The following is a 19,849-nucleotide window of genomic DNA, read 5'->3' as shown; positions in this document are numbered from 1 at the left end:
GAGCGGCTGGGCCCGTGAGCCATGGCCGCTGAGCCTGCGCGTCCGGAGCCTGTGCTCCGCAACGGGAGAGACCACAGCAGTGAGAGGCCTGCGTACCACACACACAAAAAAACAAAAAACAAAAAAAAAACACGCAAGTTGACGGTTTGTGGCAACCCTGCTTCCAGCAAGTCTGCTGGTGCCATTTTTACGACAGCATTTGCTTACTTCGTGTCTGAACTTTTGCATTATTACTGTATTTGTTATGGTGATCTGTGATCAGTGGTCTTTGGTGTTACTATTGTAATTGTTTGAGGGCTCCATGAAATGTGCCCATATAAGATGGCGAACTTAGTCAATAAATGTTGTGTGTTCTGACTGCCCCACCAACCAGCCGTTTCCCCCATCTTCCTCCCTCTCCTCGAGCCACCCTATTCCCTGACACACAACAATATGAAATTAGGCCAATTAATAACCCTACAGTGACCTCAAAGTATTCAAGTGAAAAAAAAAAGAGTCGTGCATATCTCACTTTAAATTAAGAAAAAACTAAAAATGATTAAGCTTAGTGAGGAAGGCATGTCAAAAGCCAAGACAGGCTGAAAGCTAGGCCTCTGGCACCAAACAGTTAGCCAAGTTGTGAATACAAAGGAATAAGTTTTGAAGGACATTAAAAAGTGCTACTGCATTGAACACATGAATGGTAAGAAAGTGAAACAGCCTTATTGCTGATAAGGAGAAAGTTTTAGTGGTCTGAATAGAAGATCAAACCAGCCACAACATTCCCTTAAGCCAAAGACTAATCCAGCACAAGGCCCTAACTCTCATCAATTCTGTGAAGGCTGAGAGAGGTGAGGAAGCTGTAGAAGAAAAGTTTAAAGCTAACAGAGGTGGGTTCATGAGGTTTAAGGAGAGAAGCCAGCTTCATAACGTAAACGTGCAAGGTGAAGCAGCAAGTGCTGATGTAGAAGCTGCAGCAAGTTACCCAGAAGATCTAGCTAAGATAATTCATAAAGGTGGCTACACTAGACAACAGATTATCAATGTAGATGGAGCCTTCAATTAGAAAATGCCATTTAGCAGAAAGTTTTCTGTGGCTGGCGACAGAAGAGGAAGTCAGAGAGATGAAGTCATGAAAAGGACTTGATGGAACATCACTGATTAGAAGACGGAGGGGGTGAGAAGGGATGCAGGTGGAATCCAGGAGCCAAAAATGGTCCCCAGCTGACAGCCAGCGAGGATGAAGGGATTTCAAATCTGCAGATACAGGAACTAGATTTTTCCAAAAATCTGAATGAGCCTGGAAATGGATGCTTCCCCAGAGCTCCCACGTAAGAGCCCAGTTTGGCCAAAACTTTGATTTCAGACTTTAAGCGTGGAACCCAGTTGAGCCCACCCAGACTTCTGACCTACAGAATTGTGAGTGAATAAATGAGTTTTGTTTTAAGCCACTAAGTTTGTGGCAGTTTGTTCTGCAGCTGTGGAATATGAACTCAAGGCACATTCAAAACAGTCTGCAGGGAAATGTGGAAGGCACACACCTATCCTTGTAGAAATATTTTAATGTTCAGAAGATGCTATGTATCAGGTTTAAGAACCCATTCCCTTTTCCGTATGATCACATTTACTACTACTCTTTCCTAACTTCCAACCCTCTTTTTGATTCTATTAAGAACTCCTCTCCTACTTAGCTCTATCTCCTGGCCTGATCCATCAGTCTCAATTTCCATCAACCCTCTGATGAGATTTGTAGCTCACTAGGATCTGGTCCTATCCTTTCTCCTCCCTTTTTTGGCCCTACCCATCCATCTGTCTCGCTTGTTTATTTTTTTGTTTTGTTTTGTTTTGTTTTTTTCTGTGCCATAGCTCTGTTGAATAAAAGGGAATGCTGAGTTAATTTTGTTCCTTTTCCATAAGTTTCATTCCTTTTAGAAATAATTAATCTTGTACTCTGACAGTATATACAAAACAACTGTGGATATTTAAAGAAAAATGCAATGAAGCCTGGTATGTACTACTTTTACAAACAAGGAAGAACTTTTTAGTTTAAAATAAATGTCTCAGTGATAGATATGTACAGTTAAGATATTCAATAAGAAAATATTCCAAATACTTCAAATTTTTCAAATAGGTATTTAGGATGCTCCATGAAACACACATCCTTATCATTCTTTATGTCTGTGCTATTTATTTCCATTGTTTTTTTTTAATTGACACAGATATCATACTTTGAAAATGTTTCTGAGTAGGAAAGAAATTGTAATTAAAATAAAACAAAGGAAACACTAATTTACCACATACCTGGAAAAAAAAAAAGAAGAAGAAAATGCCATTTAGAACTTTCATAGCTAGAGAGGAGAAGTCAATGCCTGGCTTTAAAGCTTCAAAGGACAGTCTGACTCTCTTGTTAGGGGCTAATGCAGCTGGTGACTTTAAGTTGAAGCCAGTGTTCATTTACCATCCTGAAAAGCCTAGGACCCTTAAGAATTATGCTAAATCTACTTTGCCTGTGCTCTATAAATGGAACAACAAAGCCTGAATGAGAACACATCCATTTACAGCATGGTTTACTGAATATTTTAAGCCCACTGTTGAGACCTAGCTCTCAGAAAAAAAGATATTACTGCTCATTGGTCATGCACCTGGTCACCCCAGAGCTAAGATGGAGATGTACAATGCGACGAATGTTGTTTTTATGCTGCTAACACAGCGTCCACTCTGCAGCCCATAGATCAGGAGTAATTTCAACTATCAAATCTTATTATTCAGGAACACATTTTGTAAGGCTGTTGTTGGTTCAGATAGTGATTCCTCTGATGGATCTGGGCAAAGTGAATTGAAAACCTTCAGGAAAGCATTCACCAGTCTAAATGGTGATTCATGGGAAGAGGTCAAAATGTCAACATTAATAGCAGTTTGGAAGAAGTTGATTCCAACACTAATGGGTGACTTTGAGAAGTTCAAGACTTCAGTGAAGGAAATGAAGTAACTGCAGATGTGGCAGAAATAGCAAGAGAACCAGAATTCGAAGTGGAGTCCTTGAAGACGGGACTAAATTTCTGCAAACTCATGATAAAACTGGATGAGGAGTTGCTTCTTATGGATGAGCAAATAAAGTGGTTTCTTGAGATGGAATCTATTCCTGGTGAAGATGCTATGAAGATTATAGAAATGACAACAAAGGATTTAGAATATTACACAAATTCAGTTGCTAATTTACAGTATAGTGTAAACATAACTGTTACATGCACTAGGAAACCAGAAAATCCATGTGACTTGCTTCATTGCAATATTCGATTTATTGTGGTGGTCTGGAACTGAACCCATAATATCTCTGAGGCATGCCTGTATCTGTGTTTCAATAAAACTTTATCTACAAAAACAGGTAGCAGATCACCTTCGGCCCATGGGCCAGAGTTAGCTGACCCCAGGTGTAGAGTATTATTTTGCATGTTTGTGGAATGAATGAATGAATGAATGCCCAGCGCATCTCTGTGGCTGACAACCTCTTTGAAATGCACATGCTCCCTTCTGTACTCCCATGAGCTGAAGACAGTGGAACCTGTAGGTAGTTCTCGAGCGTCTTTGGAGGCCTTGTTCTCTTTGCCATAAAGATATTCATGAGAAATGCTTAGAGGGCAGGAGAGCTGATGCCACCAGCCTGTCCTCAGACCAGACCATCACCAGATTTTCTTTGAACTGAATCTCTTAGAGCAGTGCTTCTCACCTGGAGGTAAAAGACCAGTTTTTGGCCTTTTGCTTTTTAATTTCTAATTCATCATGGACTGACTCTTTAGTAAAATGCAACAAAAATAATTACTAGAAAAATGAAATTTTTAAAAAACTCATACAAAATAGAAGCCTAGAGATATGACCTTAGATGCCATAGCAATTTCAAGTTGCTATGAAAGTTTCTAAATACTTACTTCTCAATTTCTGGACTTTCTCATCATGAGCTGGTGACTGGTTCATGGACCAAATATGGGCAACCCTGATTTACAGAACTAAACCTTTTGTGTGCCTCCACCACATTCTCTCCCCTTTCTCATGGGTTAGAATTTTATGATCCATCCACTTCAGCAAACAGAAGGAGAGGTGAAATTTTTTCATTTGTTTTCTTCCATATTCATTCATTCAGCAGATATTTATTGAGCACCTGCTGTGTGCCTGGCACTGAGTCAGGTGTGGGGATGCCACAGTGGACAAGCCCAGCCCAGCCCCCACCCTCCTGGAGCTCTCAGCCTAAGGGGAGAACAGACGTTAAGCCCATGAACTGTGATGAGAGCCATAGAAGAAACTGGGTGCTCTGGAGGGAGTAATCAGGGGGCTGACTCAGGTCATGCAAGGCCTTTCTGGGGGAGCAACATTTAAGTTGAGAAATCAAGGATGAGAAGGCATTAGCCCGATAAAGAAGGGGGTGGAGGGAAGTGCATTCCAGGGCAGAGAGAACAGCATGTGCAAAGGCCCTGAGTCTAAAGACATATTCTTGCAGTTTTGTCTGTGTCTAGTTAAAAATGAAAAATGTATGTACCCTCTGACTTAGCAATTCCTCTTCTTGTATCCATCCTAGACAAACATTCTAATTTTGTCCATTCTATCTTGGATTGTGATAGAAAAAAAAAAAATTGGAATCGACCTAGAATCCATCATCAGGAGACTGGCTGAATGAGCAGTGATATTCCTTACTTTGAATTTCCATTCAGCCACTAAAATGAGTGAAGTGACTGAGAACTCAGCTTGAGCAGGGTGAGGAGGGAGCCTGGAGAAGGCAGAGGTCAGAGGGGTGAGCAGAGCCCACATAGGAACACGTCACCCAAGGAGTTTAGATTTGACTCTAGTGGCACCAGGAGACAGACTGTACTGAATACACCGTTAACCGTCCCTGGCAGATGAAGCAAAAGAAGGTGCCGTATAAATATAGCTTGTTGCTGTCGTCTCTATCATCACTGAAGTTGAGCACCATCTAGTGCAGAAAATCCTTTCACACCCATTATGGAGAGGTATCAAGAGAAGGAAAAGAAAACCTAGACTTCAGAGTTACCTGCTGATTACAAGACGCTGATCGAGTGGCCTGGCTTTCTGAACCTCAGTCTCCACATCTTCAAAATAGGGAAAGTAATATTGCCTGTTTCATGGGATTGTTGTGAAGATGAAAGAGGTGTGTGTTTCTAAGTACCTCATCCACAGCTTTATATGTTCATTCTTTCCCCTTCTTTTCATCTCCCAACAATCCTGCCAGTGGAGATCAGCATCTTATTTCATAAGGGAGGGGACTTCCAGGCTGGGGTTGAAGGAGAAACTGTCCAGGTCACCAAGTAATGAAGCAAACCATCCCGGACTCCAGCGCAGACCCCTTGACTCCAAATCCATCATTTTTACCTCGCTAAGCATTCTCTTTATTTATGGGGGTGAATGGGTGAGAAGGAGGGAAACCATAGCTACAAAACCATCCCCAGAACTAGCAGAGTTCTTTTTAAAAAATGCAGATTTAAATAGTATTGAAATACTATTGTACACCTATAAGACAAAGGTAAGCAAAGTTGATTATATTTTCAATAAACATACAATGTATGGGCTACTGGCGGATCAGCCTCCTCCCTCAATACAATTCCTTCTCCAGCCAGTTGCTCATGGAGTTGGTGCCTGTGCCTTGGGGAAGCAGGTCAGAGTTTGGCTGAAACAGAAGGCAGATTTGTAACTGTGGCCTTTGGATAAGCAGGTCCACCCATGAGAAGAGTGGAGAGTAGTGTGTCTTAGGGTGAAGTGGCATCATCTTTACGGAGGAGAGATGGTTCATGTAATACCTTCACCGCAAATCCTGATGTACCTTTAAGCCATACATGGAGCTAGTCCTTGGAGTAAGGGGTTGTAAACTCACTACCCTCAGAGCCAGGCAGGAAGCCTGAAGCTGACTGCATGTGCAAAATATGAGACGCTCTTAGCCTGCCTTTCCCTTTCTCACTTTTGAACGTGTCCTAGGATGTGAAAACAAACAAGCAAAAAACACCAAAAAGACTGCAATGAAAAAATTATACCTTAAAACTAGCCTCCATGTCTCAGAGACAATATGGGCTCCATGGTGACCTGGGAAACACACAAATCGGGAGCTACGGGGGCAGCCTGTCATCACACGGGAACACTGGGATGAGGTTTCTAGGTCATCCTATTGCTCAAGAGAAGCCATAAGTCTAGATTTTTTGGAGAAATCTCCTGACTTTTCAACAAAAACAACCAATTTCAGATTTTCCTTTAAAATACACAGGCCAAGCAAGACGCGTGTGTAGGCTAACTTCAGCTCACAAACCACCAGTTTGCAACCAGTCTGGAAGCTGATAAAACCACGTGCTGTCTTGACGCAGTAGCTCTTCTGCGGGTGACAAGGAAGCATCCTAATTATGTGTGCCTGGTGCTTCTCTCTCCTCCTTCCAAGGCATCAAGACAGAAGACAGCTTGAACCATTCCCCTGGCCAGAGTGGATTCCTCAGCTATGGCTCCAGCTTCAGCACCGCCCCCACTGGACAGAGCCCGTACACCTACCAGATGCACGGTGAGTGTGGCGCTGCGGCCCCTCCCTGCCGTCTCTAAGGCGCTGCCTGAGCTGGGTGTCCAGTCGTTCATTCGTTTATTTAGCAGTTTTACTGAGAACCTACTGTGTGCCAGGATCTATCTCAAGTACTAGAGTTGCAGTGGTGGACAGAGGAGATACGACTTCTGCCCTCATGGCAATTACAGGGCAGGAGGGAGAGACTGACAATCAACAAGGCAGCAAATAGACGGCTAATTTCGGAAGGGGTTGAATGCAATGAAGCAAATAAAAGTGGTGTTCGGATAGAGAGTGACGAATAGTTGAGGGGTCAGGAGAGGTGGGAGAGGTAACTTTAGATAGAGTCATCGGGGAAGGCTCTTTGAAGACGTGACATTGGACAGAGACCCAAAGTATGAGGCAGAACCAGCCATGTGTAGACCTATGGGGAACATTCCAGGCAGAGGGAACAGCCCTTATAAAAGCTGTATGGAGGGAAGTGTCTTAATGTGTTCGAGGCACAGAATAGGAGCCAGTGGGGCGGAAGCAGGGTCAGGGGGATGTGAGACAAGAGAGCCTTGGGGAGAGAGCAGGGCTGAATCATGCAGGGCCTTGAGGGCTGAGGGAAGGTGTTGGCTTTGATTTTAACTGTGATGGGACAGGCAAGCCCACTGTAGGCTCGGAGAAATGCCTGGTGTTGGAAATACTGGACAGTAGGTAAAGGAACTATTATTCCAGGCAGGAAGTTCTGGGCTCTGCATCCCCATTGGGTAGCCTTAGAAAGGGAAGAAACTCCAGTGTGTGACTCCCACCCCACATACCCTAAGAAACCGGCCTGCTGGATTCTCCTTTGCCCACCTGCACTCTGTTACCATCCAAAGGCCCCTTCTCTTCTCTGGTGCCCCGTGGGGAGCATGTTGGAGCTGATGCGTGGAGCAGAGGGCTGGTGGCAGTAATTTGGGGGATCCTCACCCTGGTATTTTTTTTCTTCATGAAAGCTGGTAAAACTGACCACCAACAGTCTGAAAAGTAATATGCAAAACTGAAAGAGCAATGACAAGGTGGTGGGCTAATGCATGATGCTACTTTTCTTTAAAAAAAAAAAATTGCAGGTATTGCCGCTTCGTCTTTTTAATTGAGGAAACGATTTAAATGGATGTCAGGGGCAGCCTTTCAGGAAAAAGCATTGTGAAGAGACAGCAAGTGATCTTAGGGTACGTAAAAGAAAGGGGGTGATGAGCATTAATGCCCAGACCTTGGAATAGCTTCCATGTAAAGATCTGCAACAGAGTTTGTTGATGACACCATCAGCTAACATTGACCAGGCACTCACCACGTGCCACAAGAGGTGGCTAATCATCTCATACAACCTTCATGACACCCCGAAGTGTTGGTTCTGGCATAATTCCCATTTTATAGGAGGAGAAACTGCGTCACAGAGGGAATGTCTGACCTGCCCAGCGCCAGGGCAAGGAGCTTAGATTTTATAGCAAGTGCAGTGGGAAACAGGTTGCATCAAGTCTCTTGGGGGTCTGGTGAATTCCCAAAGCCAATCCTCACACAAAGCCTGCTCTTCGCCATGGTTACCTCCTGCCTCCTCTGCTTCGGCTGTCGTCTCTGGCTCCCCGGGCGGTCTTTCTGAGTCCCACTGAAGGGAATAAGCTGCTGTGACCCCCTCCTCAAATGGGGAGTGAATTATGGCACAATCCTGATCATGAGGCCTGTGAAGACAGTGAACTTGAACTTGCATTTGGGTCAATCTCAACCAGTTTTTTTCAGCTCTTCCTATAGAGATGGAACTGACTGCCTCAGGGCTTCTAAGGAGATAGACAATGACCAATTAAGTAAATCGATCGTTACAGATTGTGCTAAATCGCGTGAAGGACCAAAACATGGTGGTGTGATGGGCCATGATGAAAGGAGTGGTGACGGACGCTCCCCAGGTGGTTAGGGAGACCTGAGTGAGGGACAGGAGCCAGCCTGTGAGTAGCTGGAGACTGGACAGCCCCGGCAGAGGGACTAGCAAGGGCAAATGCCCAGAGGCAGGAAAAGGCTCGCCGTGTGGAAAGAGTGCAAAGGAGACTCATGAATCTGGGTGTAGTGAGTAGGGGAGATGAGACTGGAAAGTGAAGCAGGAGGCCTCCCTGGACTGGGACATAGAGAATATGTTATTTCTCCTCTGGTCCTTACAGCAGCCGCAGGAGGGGGGCCGCATCAGCTCTGCTTTACACATGATGAAGGTGAGGCTCAGAGAGGGGAAGTGACTTACCCAAGGATCCCAGGGCCAATAAGTGTTGAGAGCTGGGATTCAGAGTAGAATTCCAGAGCCTATGCTGCTTCCTCCAAGTGCTATTTCCTATACTTCTTCAGGACCCCAGATACCGCCCTAGCTCTGCATATACACCATTCCCCTTGATCTTCCCAGTAGCCCTGTGATGTAGGTTCTGTAATTATCCCCATCTTACAGGTGGAAAAACTGAGGCACAGCGTGGTAAAGTAGCTTGCCCAAGGTCACATGGCTGCGGCAATGGGATGTGAAGCCAGGTGGTTCCACTCCAGAGCCCAGGCACGTAACCCCAACACCACCCTGCCCTCCACACTCTCCTAGATCCATCTAGAAGATGATCCTCCGTGGATGAGCCCTGGCCTAGACCCCACGACCCGCCTCCATCCCCATCAGCCCCTCACAAATGGAAAAACATCTGCTGCTCTGTTCCCACCCTACCACGGGAATAGTCCAGGTTATTTTCTTATCGTCTTCATGGCCCAGATGCCAGCTGGACTTTGTCCCAATTAACTGCCTTCAGTCTAATGCTAATGGCCATAAACTGCTCTTGAGACAGCCCAGGCGTTTTGCAAGCCTGACATATTCCTCCTTAAGTATTTTTTTTCAAACGCAAACACATAGAAGGCTCACACACCATGCCCATGTGCTTCCTATTAACTTTTTTTTTCAAGTTGTTCCAGAGGAGAAATAAACTCTCCAACTACTCTGTGTGCATTTCAGAATGGAAGACATTGGTTGAGCTTAGTTTTTTGGACAAAGAAGGGAATGAAGAAGGAGATTGAGACTGAGTTTTAGGCCTGAAAGTACCGACTTGGCATAAAACAGGTCCATGTTCAGAAGCCGACCTGAGTCCTTTTCCTTTCTAAGAATTAAAATCATCATGTTATAGAAGCAAAAAGAACCTGAGTAGAGAAAGACCACTCCATCGTTTACAGATGCGTAAACTGAGGCACCGCGGCAGCGTGGCTTGTGTAGGATCCCAGATCAAGCATTAAGTAAGCTGGGATGCCTCTCCCTAGGTCCTCTACCTGCTCTCAGAAACTTCCAGACATTTCAGCAGAGCCATCTTGCCCTCTCCCCCTGCCACAGGGCCCTGGTTGGAGATCTGTATCTGCTTAGATAGCATTGCCCCCCACCTAATGTGCAGGAAACATAGAAGAGAGAAGTTCATGGCACTCCTTTAGCTTTTTCATGGTTGTTTATTTTCTTTTGTTAAGTTCACCCAGAGTTTTTGTAGCTGAAATGTATTTCTTACGGGTTTGATTTTTGTTGTTGTTCCATTTTGGCTTCTCCTGCTAAAACACTGCTGTTCACGGAAGTGGCCACAAAGATTAAAAAGAGAAGAAAAGAACATCTTGAGAGTGTGGTGTAAGAACTTGCTGGTGCCCCGGAGGGCTTACGAGCCCTGGACCCGGTTGCAGTTAGGCTGTGTCCCAAGGCATGACCTGGGTGAGGCGCTTGGCTTCTCCGGGCCTCGCTCTCCTCACTTGTGGAACTAGCGTCATAGCAAGAGAGATGACCCCATGGGGCTGTTGGAGGACTAGATGGAATGGCCATGGGCACATCAGATGAGGTCCATCAAGGCTGGGTGTACTTTTTATTATTTCTTTCATTGCTTCCGTAACATGAGAGTTAAAAGCAGTAACTCTGACGTCAGGCTGAGTTCACTTCCCGGTTGTGCAATCCATGTACCAGCTTGTGACTCTGAACTGAGTTACTTCCTAGTACCTCGGTTTCTTCCCCTGTAAAATGGGGATACGAGTAGTACCTAAGCGTGGGGTGCCGTGATGATTAAATGAGTTAATGTGTGTGAAATATTTCGAACAACGCTGCACTGGCACAAACAAAGTGCTCTACAAATGTAAAATGTTATTTTTATCCTAGTTTCAGATTTGAGGGTCTTAGGTTTTTCTCAAATTCACTTCTCTTTCCGGAACTCTTAGTTTTGGAAATAGTTTTGGTAAGAGAAAAGAGGAATACCAATTTGAGACTGTTGAGCCACCCACATCAGCATCAACTCCCCTCTGGGGAAATCTGCATTAAAGGGGGGCCTTAAAAACAGTGGAAGCGCCCTTTTCTATGGAAATTACTTTTGTATTTACCAAAGGCAGGGGTTGTTAATACTGACCTCGGAACGGAACCCAACGTGAGCCATTCAGGAGCAACATGGAAACGTGTGATTCGAGGATGTGTAGGAAAACCAAAAGTCCGGTGGAAGGGTCTAACCCAGTGGTCTCAGCCCAAGACCTCTGAGGTCAGTTTGTGCTGGACTTGTGAAATCTAGCACCATTTCTGGTACCAGCAAGCTGTGCGACTTTGGACAAGTCACTGAACTTTCACGATCTGTGTTTCACAGCTCTAGCGCTCACAAATACTCACTGAAAAATAAAGAGGTTGGGGAAGGTCATTGTCAAATACACCAAACACATTTGGTAAATAGTGTGTAGCATGAAGTTAGATGTCTTCACTCCAGGACTTTTCAGAGCCTTTGCAGACTGATGCACCTTGTGACTTTCCAAGAGAATTCAGTAGTCAGTTTTCCCAGGTAGACTTGAACAGGGACCCTCTGCCCAAACTAATGTTCTCTGCTCACTGGAAAGCCCTGGATGTAATGACCATTAGGCCTGTTCCTGTGTTAAAATTCTTTGATTCTGTAATTTTTTAAATGATGAACATGCATGTATTCCTTTTTTTTCCTGTATTTTAGTTAATTTATATTTTGATGAGATTAATTCACATACCATAAAATTCATCCTTTTAAAGTGTACAGTTCAGTGATTTTACTGTATTCACAAAGTTGTGCAACCATCACCACTATCTTAATCCCACAAACATTATCATCACCCCCAAAGGAAACTCCATGCCCATTAGCCATCATTCCCTAATTCCCTTCCTGCCAATGTATTTCCTTTTGTAATAAGAAAAAAGGATACATTTAAAGTTACTCCTTTATATTAATTTTTGAGCAGGTTATGTATTTATCTACTTTAAACATCTACAGAAATCTCTATGCCACCCTCATCCAACAGCCATTCAGCTTCTAAATCCCCAATACTTAACCACTTGTACTAGGTTCTCGCAAACCCATCCAGAATTTCCTTCTGCAAATATAAGCAATCATGAACACAATCTATTATATTGCATAGTTCTGTGACAAGAACTAACTCATATGTGATTCATAAACAAGGAAATGATGTCAGTATAACTCCAAAGGTGTCTTGGTTCATTTGTTTTAAGATTTTCTCCCTATCACTGGTTTTAAGCAGTTTAATTTTGATGGGTCTTGGTGTAGTCTTCGTGATTCTAGTGCTTTGTGTTCATTGAGCTTCTTAGATCTGTGAGTTTATAGTTTTTATCAAATGGAAAATTTTTGGCCATTATTCAAATATTCCCCCCTCATGTCTTCAAGTTCACTAATCTTTTCTTCTGCATTATCTGATCTGCTTGTTAATTACTCTCCAGTCATTTTTTTTTTCATCTTATACATAGTTTTCATCTCTAGAAGTTTGATTTGGGTCTTTTTTTTTTTTTTTTTTAACTTCCATGTCTCTACTTAAAATGTCCAATATCTACTCTGGCTCCTTGAACAGACAGAATACAGTACTGTTTTAATGTGCTTATCTACTAATTCTGTCATCTGTGTCATTTTGAGGTTTTCTTTGATTTTTCTCCTCATTATAAGTTATATTTTCCTGCTTCTTTGCATGTTTGATAAGTTTTGATTGGATGTCAGACCTGTGAATTTTGCCTTGTTGGGTGCTGGATGTCTTTGTATTCCTGTGAATATTCTCGAGCTTTGCTCCTAGATGCAGTTGTTACATAGAAGTAGATTGGGTCTTTCAAGTCTTGCTTTTAGCTTCGTTCGGGGGAAGCAGAGCAGCATCTGGTCTAGAGCTGTCTCTACCTAGCAGATTTTCCCAGCACTGCGGCAAACCTTTCTGAGTATTCCTCCCAATGCCCCATGAATTATGAGGTTCTCCAGTCGGGTTGGTGGGAACAGGAACTATTCCCAATTCTGTTATGAGCTCTGAGGATTGTTTGTTCTAGTCTTACCAAGTGGTTCTCTCCTGGCCTTGACTACTTTCTTCACAGGCATGTGCTAGTCAGTTCTCAAGTGAACTGTCACAGGGAACTCTGCAAATCTTCAGCGCACTCTCTCTGTGCAGCCCTCTCTTTTCTGGTACCCTGCTCTGCGAATTCTAACCACCTTGGCCTCTCTGGATTTGCAGCTCCATCTCCTCAATTCAGAGAGATCAGTGGGTGCCACCTGGGTCCTCCTCCTTGGAAGCTCTCCACACTGGGACAGGCTTACAGTCACCACTTGTTTCCTCTCTCTCAAGGATCATTGTCTTTCATATCTGATGCCCAGTGTCTTGGCAATCTAGTTTTTAAACTATTTCCTGTTGGAGGGTAAATCCCATCCCTGGGACTCAGTCTTGGCCAGAACTGGAGGTACTGCTGCATTGATTCGTTGGCATTTTTTCCCAGCACGTATGGTAACAACAGCTGAATGCAAAATACATTAGCACAGGTAAAGGCAACAAGCCTTGTAGGAATACAGTTTAGTCTCTGGTGACCCGTATTTTTCCTCTGGCCTCAATTTGGCCATGTGCTCTGTTTTTGAAGAACTTATGTTGCAACTTCCCCCAATCTTTGTGCATTTTGCCCTTGTGTCCATACTTCAACACCTCTGTCGTCCGTACACCCCCTTCCATCAGGATACGTTCACCTCCTTTTTAAGGGGAAGTCCTGTATTTAATGTGGCACTTCTCTGTATAGTACTTATTTACTTATTTATTTTTTCACTGTGCTATTATTTTTATTGGGATTATTATTGCTTTTGTTAATGCTGTGGTTACTAAGTTGCATTGCTTTTGAGCAATCTGCCTCAACCCTGTTTTTTCCCATAGGCTCCATTATTTTAGTGCACAATTTTGCACCATGTATGGCCTCTCAGATTATAGCAAAAACACTTGTATATACTTTTGTTTTCATAGGTAACATACTATACACACTGTCTGCACTTCACTTTCTTCAGTTAGCTATATACCGTGGGGGACTTTCTAAGTCACTCTATAGAAAGTGATTCCTCATTCTTTCCACAAATGCCTATTATTCCATTGAATGATGTGCTGTAAATGATTTAACCAGTTCCTTATTGGGTGTTTCCAGTGTTTTGCAATTACCACCAATATGGCTATGAATATCCCTATATGTATATCATTTTGGTTTTCTGCAAGTATATCTGATGGGCAAGTTCCCAAAAGTGGAATTCAGGGGTCAAGGGGAAAGTCCCTATTTAAATTTGGTAGATATCTCCAAGTTACCCTCCATAGGTATCCTATCAATTTAAACTCCTACCAGCAGTGTCTGAGAGTGCATGTTTTGCCAACCCAGTGTAATCTAACATTGGAGTTTTTGCCAATCTGATGCACAAGAAAAGCAGTATCTCAGAGTGCTACTAATTTCTAGGTGTGTCGTACAAGGTTGAGCATCTTTTCAGATCTTTGACCACTTTGTGTTTCCTTTTCTTTGAACTAGGAGATTAGACTTGAAAAACTGTACCAAAGAAGAGTGGTAAGGTACTAAGCATACCAGTATTGAAACATAAAGCTTCAATAATCAAAATAGTGTGGTTCAGGTATTTGAATAGACTGATTGACTAGTAGAGGAGAACGTACAGTCCAGAATGAGGCAAAACATGTCAGGAAGTTCAGCACATGGGGCAGATGGCATCTTAAGTCAGTGGTAAAAGACGGAGTATTCAGTGAATGGTACTGGAACAACTGGTTAGCCATCAGGGGGGAAAAAGGATCCATTCCTATTACTGTATACCAGAAAAAAATCCAAATGGATCAACAGTTTAAACATCAAAAGTAAAACTATAAAAGTACTAGAACAAGAATGAACAAAATTTTTATAACCTTGAAGTGGAAAAGGCTTTTCTAACCATGACTCAGAAATCCAGACGTCATCAATGAAAAGACTGACAAGTTTGACTGTGGGTGTTTGTTTTGTTTTTGTCTTTGTTTTGGTATGGCAGAGAACACCAGAAGAAACGTCAGAGCAACAAAAACAAACAAACAAAACAGAAATCAAATGGCACCCTGGGATGAAATGTTTACTGTCTCAAATCAGAAACAAATTGTTACTCTTTTTCAAGTGATTCTACAGTTCTGTGAATTAAACTCCTCCCCGATGTGATTCTTGTAAATAAAAGAGAAGTGAGCTAGGCGTACTGTTACAGGGAGTTGGGGGGGTGTTATTTCAGCTTTAGCTCATTGCTACTACACTAGAATGGGACCCCAGAGAGGCCAGATCTTTCCATTTTTCAAGATAATCCTCAAAACTATATTTTAATGTAAAAATCTCATTCTTTTTCAATATTGGCAATGGATTTAAACACTCTCTTTAAAATACCTTATGAAGCAGACAGACGTGTATCAGGCTGCTCTTTATGCCTCTATCTTGTAATCTGGTTCCATATTTTCTTAATTGAACCACAGATTATGAGACCAGGAATGGAAGGAGAAAATTCCAAGCCAAGTGATGACTTGGGGAGCTGGAAAGATCACTCCTTTTGGTCCCCACCTCTGATTTATTTCACCAGTGAGGCACGCCCCAGAAGATTTGAATGGTGGGTGTGGTTATAGCTGAGTTGGAACCCCGTGGCCTCCTGCGAAGTCAAGTATTTCCCTGTTTCTTCTGGGCAGCAGCAACTTTCAGGCTATCCTGGCTCAGCTAGTTTTGAGCAGGCTAAGTCTGCCTGGTCTCACTGTGTCGGTCAAGACAGGAGCCAGGCTTGGCATCCCTCGGGTTCCTGGACTGAGGTCAGGTTTCCTGGTGTGAATCAGCAGCTCTTCAGCACACGATGACGTGGGTGAGGTTTTCCGATACCTGTTAGCGCTCCTGTGCCATGCAGTGCCTCCGCCCTGCTGGTTACCTTCTCGCCACCTTCACGTGCGTTGGTGGGCTTGCTGCCTCCCACTTGAGCTGAAGTCTGCTGGATTGAGGACATATCGAGGTTAAATGGATGGTCTTTTCCTCTGGTCGTAGAACAAGTTAGATTTGGTCACCCACGTCTCCAAAAACCGCTGGAGGTGACCGATGAAAACAGCTGGAGAGATTGAGAGTTAGTTTGGGGATCAGGAAGGATTTTTATAAACAACAGTTCACTAAGGCAGCGCTGGCCTACAGACCTTTCTGTGATGATGGAAACGTTCTTTATCTGTGCTGTCCAATATGGTAGCTGCTAGCCACATGTGGCTATTGAGCCTTGAAATGTAGCTGATGCAACTGAGGAACTGAAGTTTCAATTTTGTTTGATTTTTTTATTAATTATAATGTAAACATAAACGTGGCTGGTGGCTGCCATATTGGGCAGTGCAATTCTAAGGGGTGATTAAAAACTAACTCGTAACCTGGTTACTGCTGGAGCTGGGAGAGGGTAACTAGTGGGGGGAGGGGAGGGGAGGGGAGGGCTGCTCAGGAAGGCCCTGCGGGACCACTGAGAGAACTTGGGCTCCTGCTCTGAGTACCGATGCTGAACACTCAGTCTCTGTGCACCGGCACCGAATCGAATCTCTGAGACAAAGTTCGGGTGAAGTAGAAAGGAACAGTTTTTTTTACTTTGCCAGGCAAAGGGGAACACAGCAGGCTCCTGCCCTCAAGAACTGTGTGTCCCAACCCGGGAGGATTTGGTGAGGACTTTTATAGCAATGGTTTAAGGGTGGGGATGCTGATAAGATTAGGGTGTGTGCAGGGCCTGCACTCCTTTAATCTGGTCTCATGAGCTTCTCTGGTTCCTTTTAATCTGGCCTCGGGTGGTCTTCTCTGGAATGAAGAGCACTGACATCTTCCATTTATTGGGGTTTTAGTTCTATAAAGAGCTCAAAAGATACTGTTATGTGTATCCCTTGAGGTGGGACCAGGACCCTGCCCTAAGGCTGCACTGTTGTTTCTGGGCTGTTCCTCCCTTGTCTCTGCATCCCCTCCCTTCCCTGATTAGCAACTGTTTGAATCTGCCCTTTGGGACTCAGGGAAGGTCACGGAGGCTGGAGTCTGTCCCCTACAAACAAGGAACGGGGGACACAGAAAGGCTTTTGTGCCCAGGAGCCCCACGGGGTCCTGCTCGGTTTCACTGTCAGATATGGGGACCAGTGGAGGGTTTTGAGCAGGGGAGTGACAAGATACATCTTAGTTTTAACAAGCTCCCTCCGGCCACCTCGTGGAGAATAGACTGCAAGGGCAAGAATGAAGCAGGAGACCAGTGTGGAAGTGACTGCAGTAGTTCAGGTGAGAGATGATGGAGGCCTGACTTGCAGGTCGAGGTGGAGGTGGGGAGAAGTGGTCAGATTCTGGGTATATTTTGACTGTGGAATTGCTGATGGATTGATTGTGGGGTGTGGACGGGAGGTATTTGGACCATTAGGGAGAGGAAGCTCCTGGTCTGTCTCTCTCTGGAGCCCAGGGAAGGAGCTTCATTTTCAAGCCCATTTTCCCTCGGAAGGTAGTTGAGGTCTTTGAGTGGAGAGCAGCATGGACACCAGGGCTGTTTACATCCACGTTTCTAACCCCATCAGACCCAGTGCCCCCTTTTTATAACAAATGTCCTAGAAAGCCCCTTCACTCTCTTGAAATTTAATTTGTACATAATTTAACCTATTTACATGTATCTTTTTAAGTCAAGCAGAATGCCCTTACTGTAAAATAAAGAAAGTAATTTGTAAACTGTATTTTTGAACATGTAATTGCCTAGGCATGACCCCACTAGAGGACATAATGAAATAGTCAGACAGACCCATGTGAAGACTCACGAGATCATGGCTGACAAGCTGGGCTACACGGCCAGCCCAGACATCGCCAGCAGTGTGGCCGTCGCAACATGAACTTCCAGAACGGTAGACAAGCCTTGGTAAAATCCAAACGAAAGGACAGTGATCCTTCTCTTGACAGTGGTGGCATCCTTGGGAAATTGCCCTGAAGCAGTGACAGCCTTCAGGGACACGTTCTCCCAGAGGTCATAGGGATAAGGCTCATAGAACAAATTAAGATGCTCAGCTAACATGGTTTACTAAATCGACTTAAACTGAAAAACAAGGCGAGAGAGATGGAGATGACCCATTTAGGACAGGGTACAAGGAGGTGCAAGGGCCACATGGCCTGGACCCTGGGTTCTGTGTACGTCCTGTCTCTCTCTCTCAGCCCCATCAGCCTTCCTGGTGCTGGTGTGTGTGGTCAGTGGGGCTGGAATTCAAGCTGAACAAGGGGCTCATCAGGTGAAAGTTATCTGGAGAGTCAGCCCACCCTGCTGTACGGGAGACGGGCAACTCTGCCTGGTTCCACTGTAGCTCTCTGGTTACCCTGATAGGCAGCCGTGACTTTCAGCTATATTTCTAGGGCAGAGGGTGCTTGGGGCCAGAGTGGCACAGACTGGTTGTCATTAGCGGGTGGCCAGTTTGGGGTTGACATAACTGTCGGCGTAGAGATGGCAGAAACGGGTTCCTCTTACTGTTTAAGGTTGACCTCCTCCTTTCACTCCTTTCTATATAAGTAACACTTGTGTTTCTTCCATCCTTTTTATCACGTTCCGTTCATTCTATTTTTAATGCATCATACAAGGTTACTAACTTTCTTATTCTCTGTTCTTAACACATCTTTAGAATTTTGCCCGTATCTCACAAGCTACTTGCCTAAGTTTATATAATGCTTCTAATGTTTCATCCATCCTATCTCTTTTTTTCTTGGGAGAGGGGAAATGAATTATTTTTTTCTTTATTGAAGTACAGTTGATTTACAGTGTTGTGCTAATTTCTGCTGTACAGCAAAGTGTCTCAGTTATACTTTTGTCTTTGGTAGTGTTTTTTTTTTGTTTTTTTTGTTGTTGGGGTGGTGCCGTGCCATGAGGCATGCGGGATCTTAGTTCCCCGGCCAGGGATCAAATCCGTGGCCCCCGGCAGTGGACGCTCCTAGTCCTAACCACTGGATTGCCAGGGAATTCCCTACATTCTTTTTTATATTCTCTTCCATTCTGGTTTATCCCAGGAGATTGGATATAGTTCCCTGTGATATACAGTAGGACCTTGTTGTTTATCCGTTCTAAATGTAACAGTTTGCATCTACTAACCCCAAACTCCCAGTCCATCCCTCCCTCTCCCTTCCCCGCTCCCCCTTGGCAACTAGAAGTCTGTTCTCTATGTCTGTGAGTCTGTTTCTGTTTTGTAGATAGGTTCATTTGTGCCATATTTTAGATTTCACATATAAGTGATATCATATGGTATTTGTCTTTCTCTTCTGACTTACTTCACTTAGTATGATAGTAATCTCTAGCAGCATCCATGTTGCTGCAAGTGGCATTATTTCGTTCTTTTTTATGGCTGAGTAGTATTCCATTGAATAAATGTACCACATCTTCTTTATCCATTCATCTGTTAATGGACGCTTAGGTTGTTTCCATGTCTTGGCTATTGTGAATAGTGCTGCTGTGAACGTAAGGGTGCATGTATCTCTTTTTTTTTTTTTTTTTTTTTTGCGGTACACGGGCCTCTCACTGTTGTGGCCTCTCCCGTTGTGGAGCACAGGCTCCAGAGGCGCAGGCTCAGCGGCCATGGCTCATGGGCCCAGCCGCTCCGCGGCATGTGGGATCTTCCCAGACCGGGGCACGAACCCGTGTCCCCTGCATCGGCAGGCGGATTCTCAACCACTGTGCCACCAGGGAAACCCGTGTGTATCTTTTTGAATTATAGTTTTGTCTGGGTATATGCCCAGGAATGGGATTGCTGGATGACGTGGTAATTCTATTTTTAGTTTTCTAAGGAACCTCCATAGTGTTTTCCATAGTGGCTGCACCAACTTACATTCCTGACAACAGTGTAGGAGGGCTCCCTTTTCTCCACACCCTCTCCAGCATTTGTTATTTGTAGACTTTTTAATGATGGCCATTCTGACCAGTGTGAGGTGATACCTCATTGTAGTTTTGATTTGCATTTCTCTAATAATTAGTGATGTGGAGCAGCTTTTCATGTGCCTCTTGGCCATCTGTATGTCTTCTTTGGAGAAAT

The 19,849-nt window shown here is 44.0% G+C and overlaps 1 protein-coding gene across 1 annotated transcript in view; it reads left to right on the top strand.

Moving 5' to 3' along the window:
- EYA2 (EYA transcriptional coactivator and phosphatase 2) overlaps positions 1–19,849 on the top strand; it is a 267,714-nt gene that overhangs the window by 105,883 nt on the left and 141,982 nt on the right. Inside the window, 1 exon segment of the mRNA XM_055090855.1 lies at positions 6,410–6,526. Within this exon segment, the coding sequence (XP_054946830.1) occupies positions 6,410–6,526 (117 nt within the window).

The sequence above is a fragment of the Physeter macrocephalus genome, chromosome 14 (genome assembly GCF_002837175.3).
Source record: "Physeter macrocephalus isolate SW-GA chromosome 14, ASM283717v5, whole genome shotgun sequence".
Classification (NCBI taxonomy): Eukaryota; Metazoa; Chordata; class Mammalia; order Artiodactyla; family Physeteridae; genus Physeter; species Physeter macrocephalus.
The sequence above is the reverse complement of the archived record's forward strand: the minus strand, read 5'-3'. Positions and strand labels throughout refer to the sequence as shown.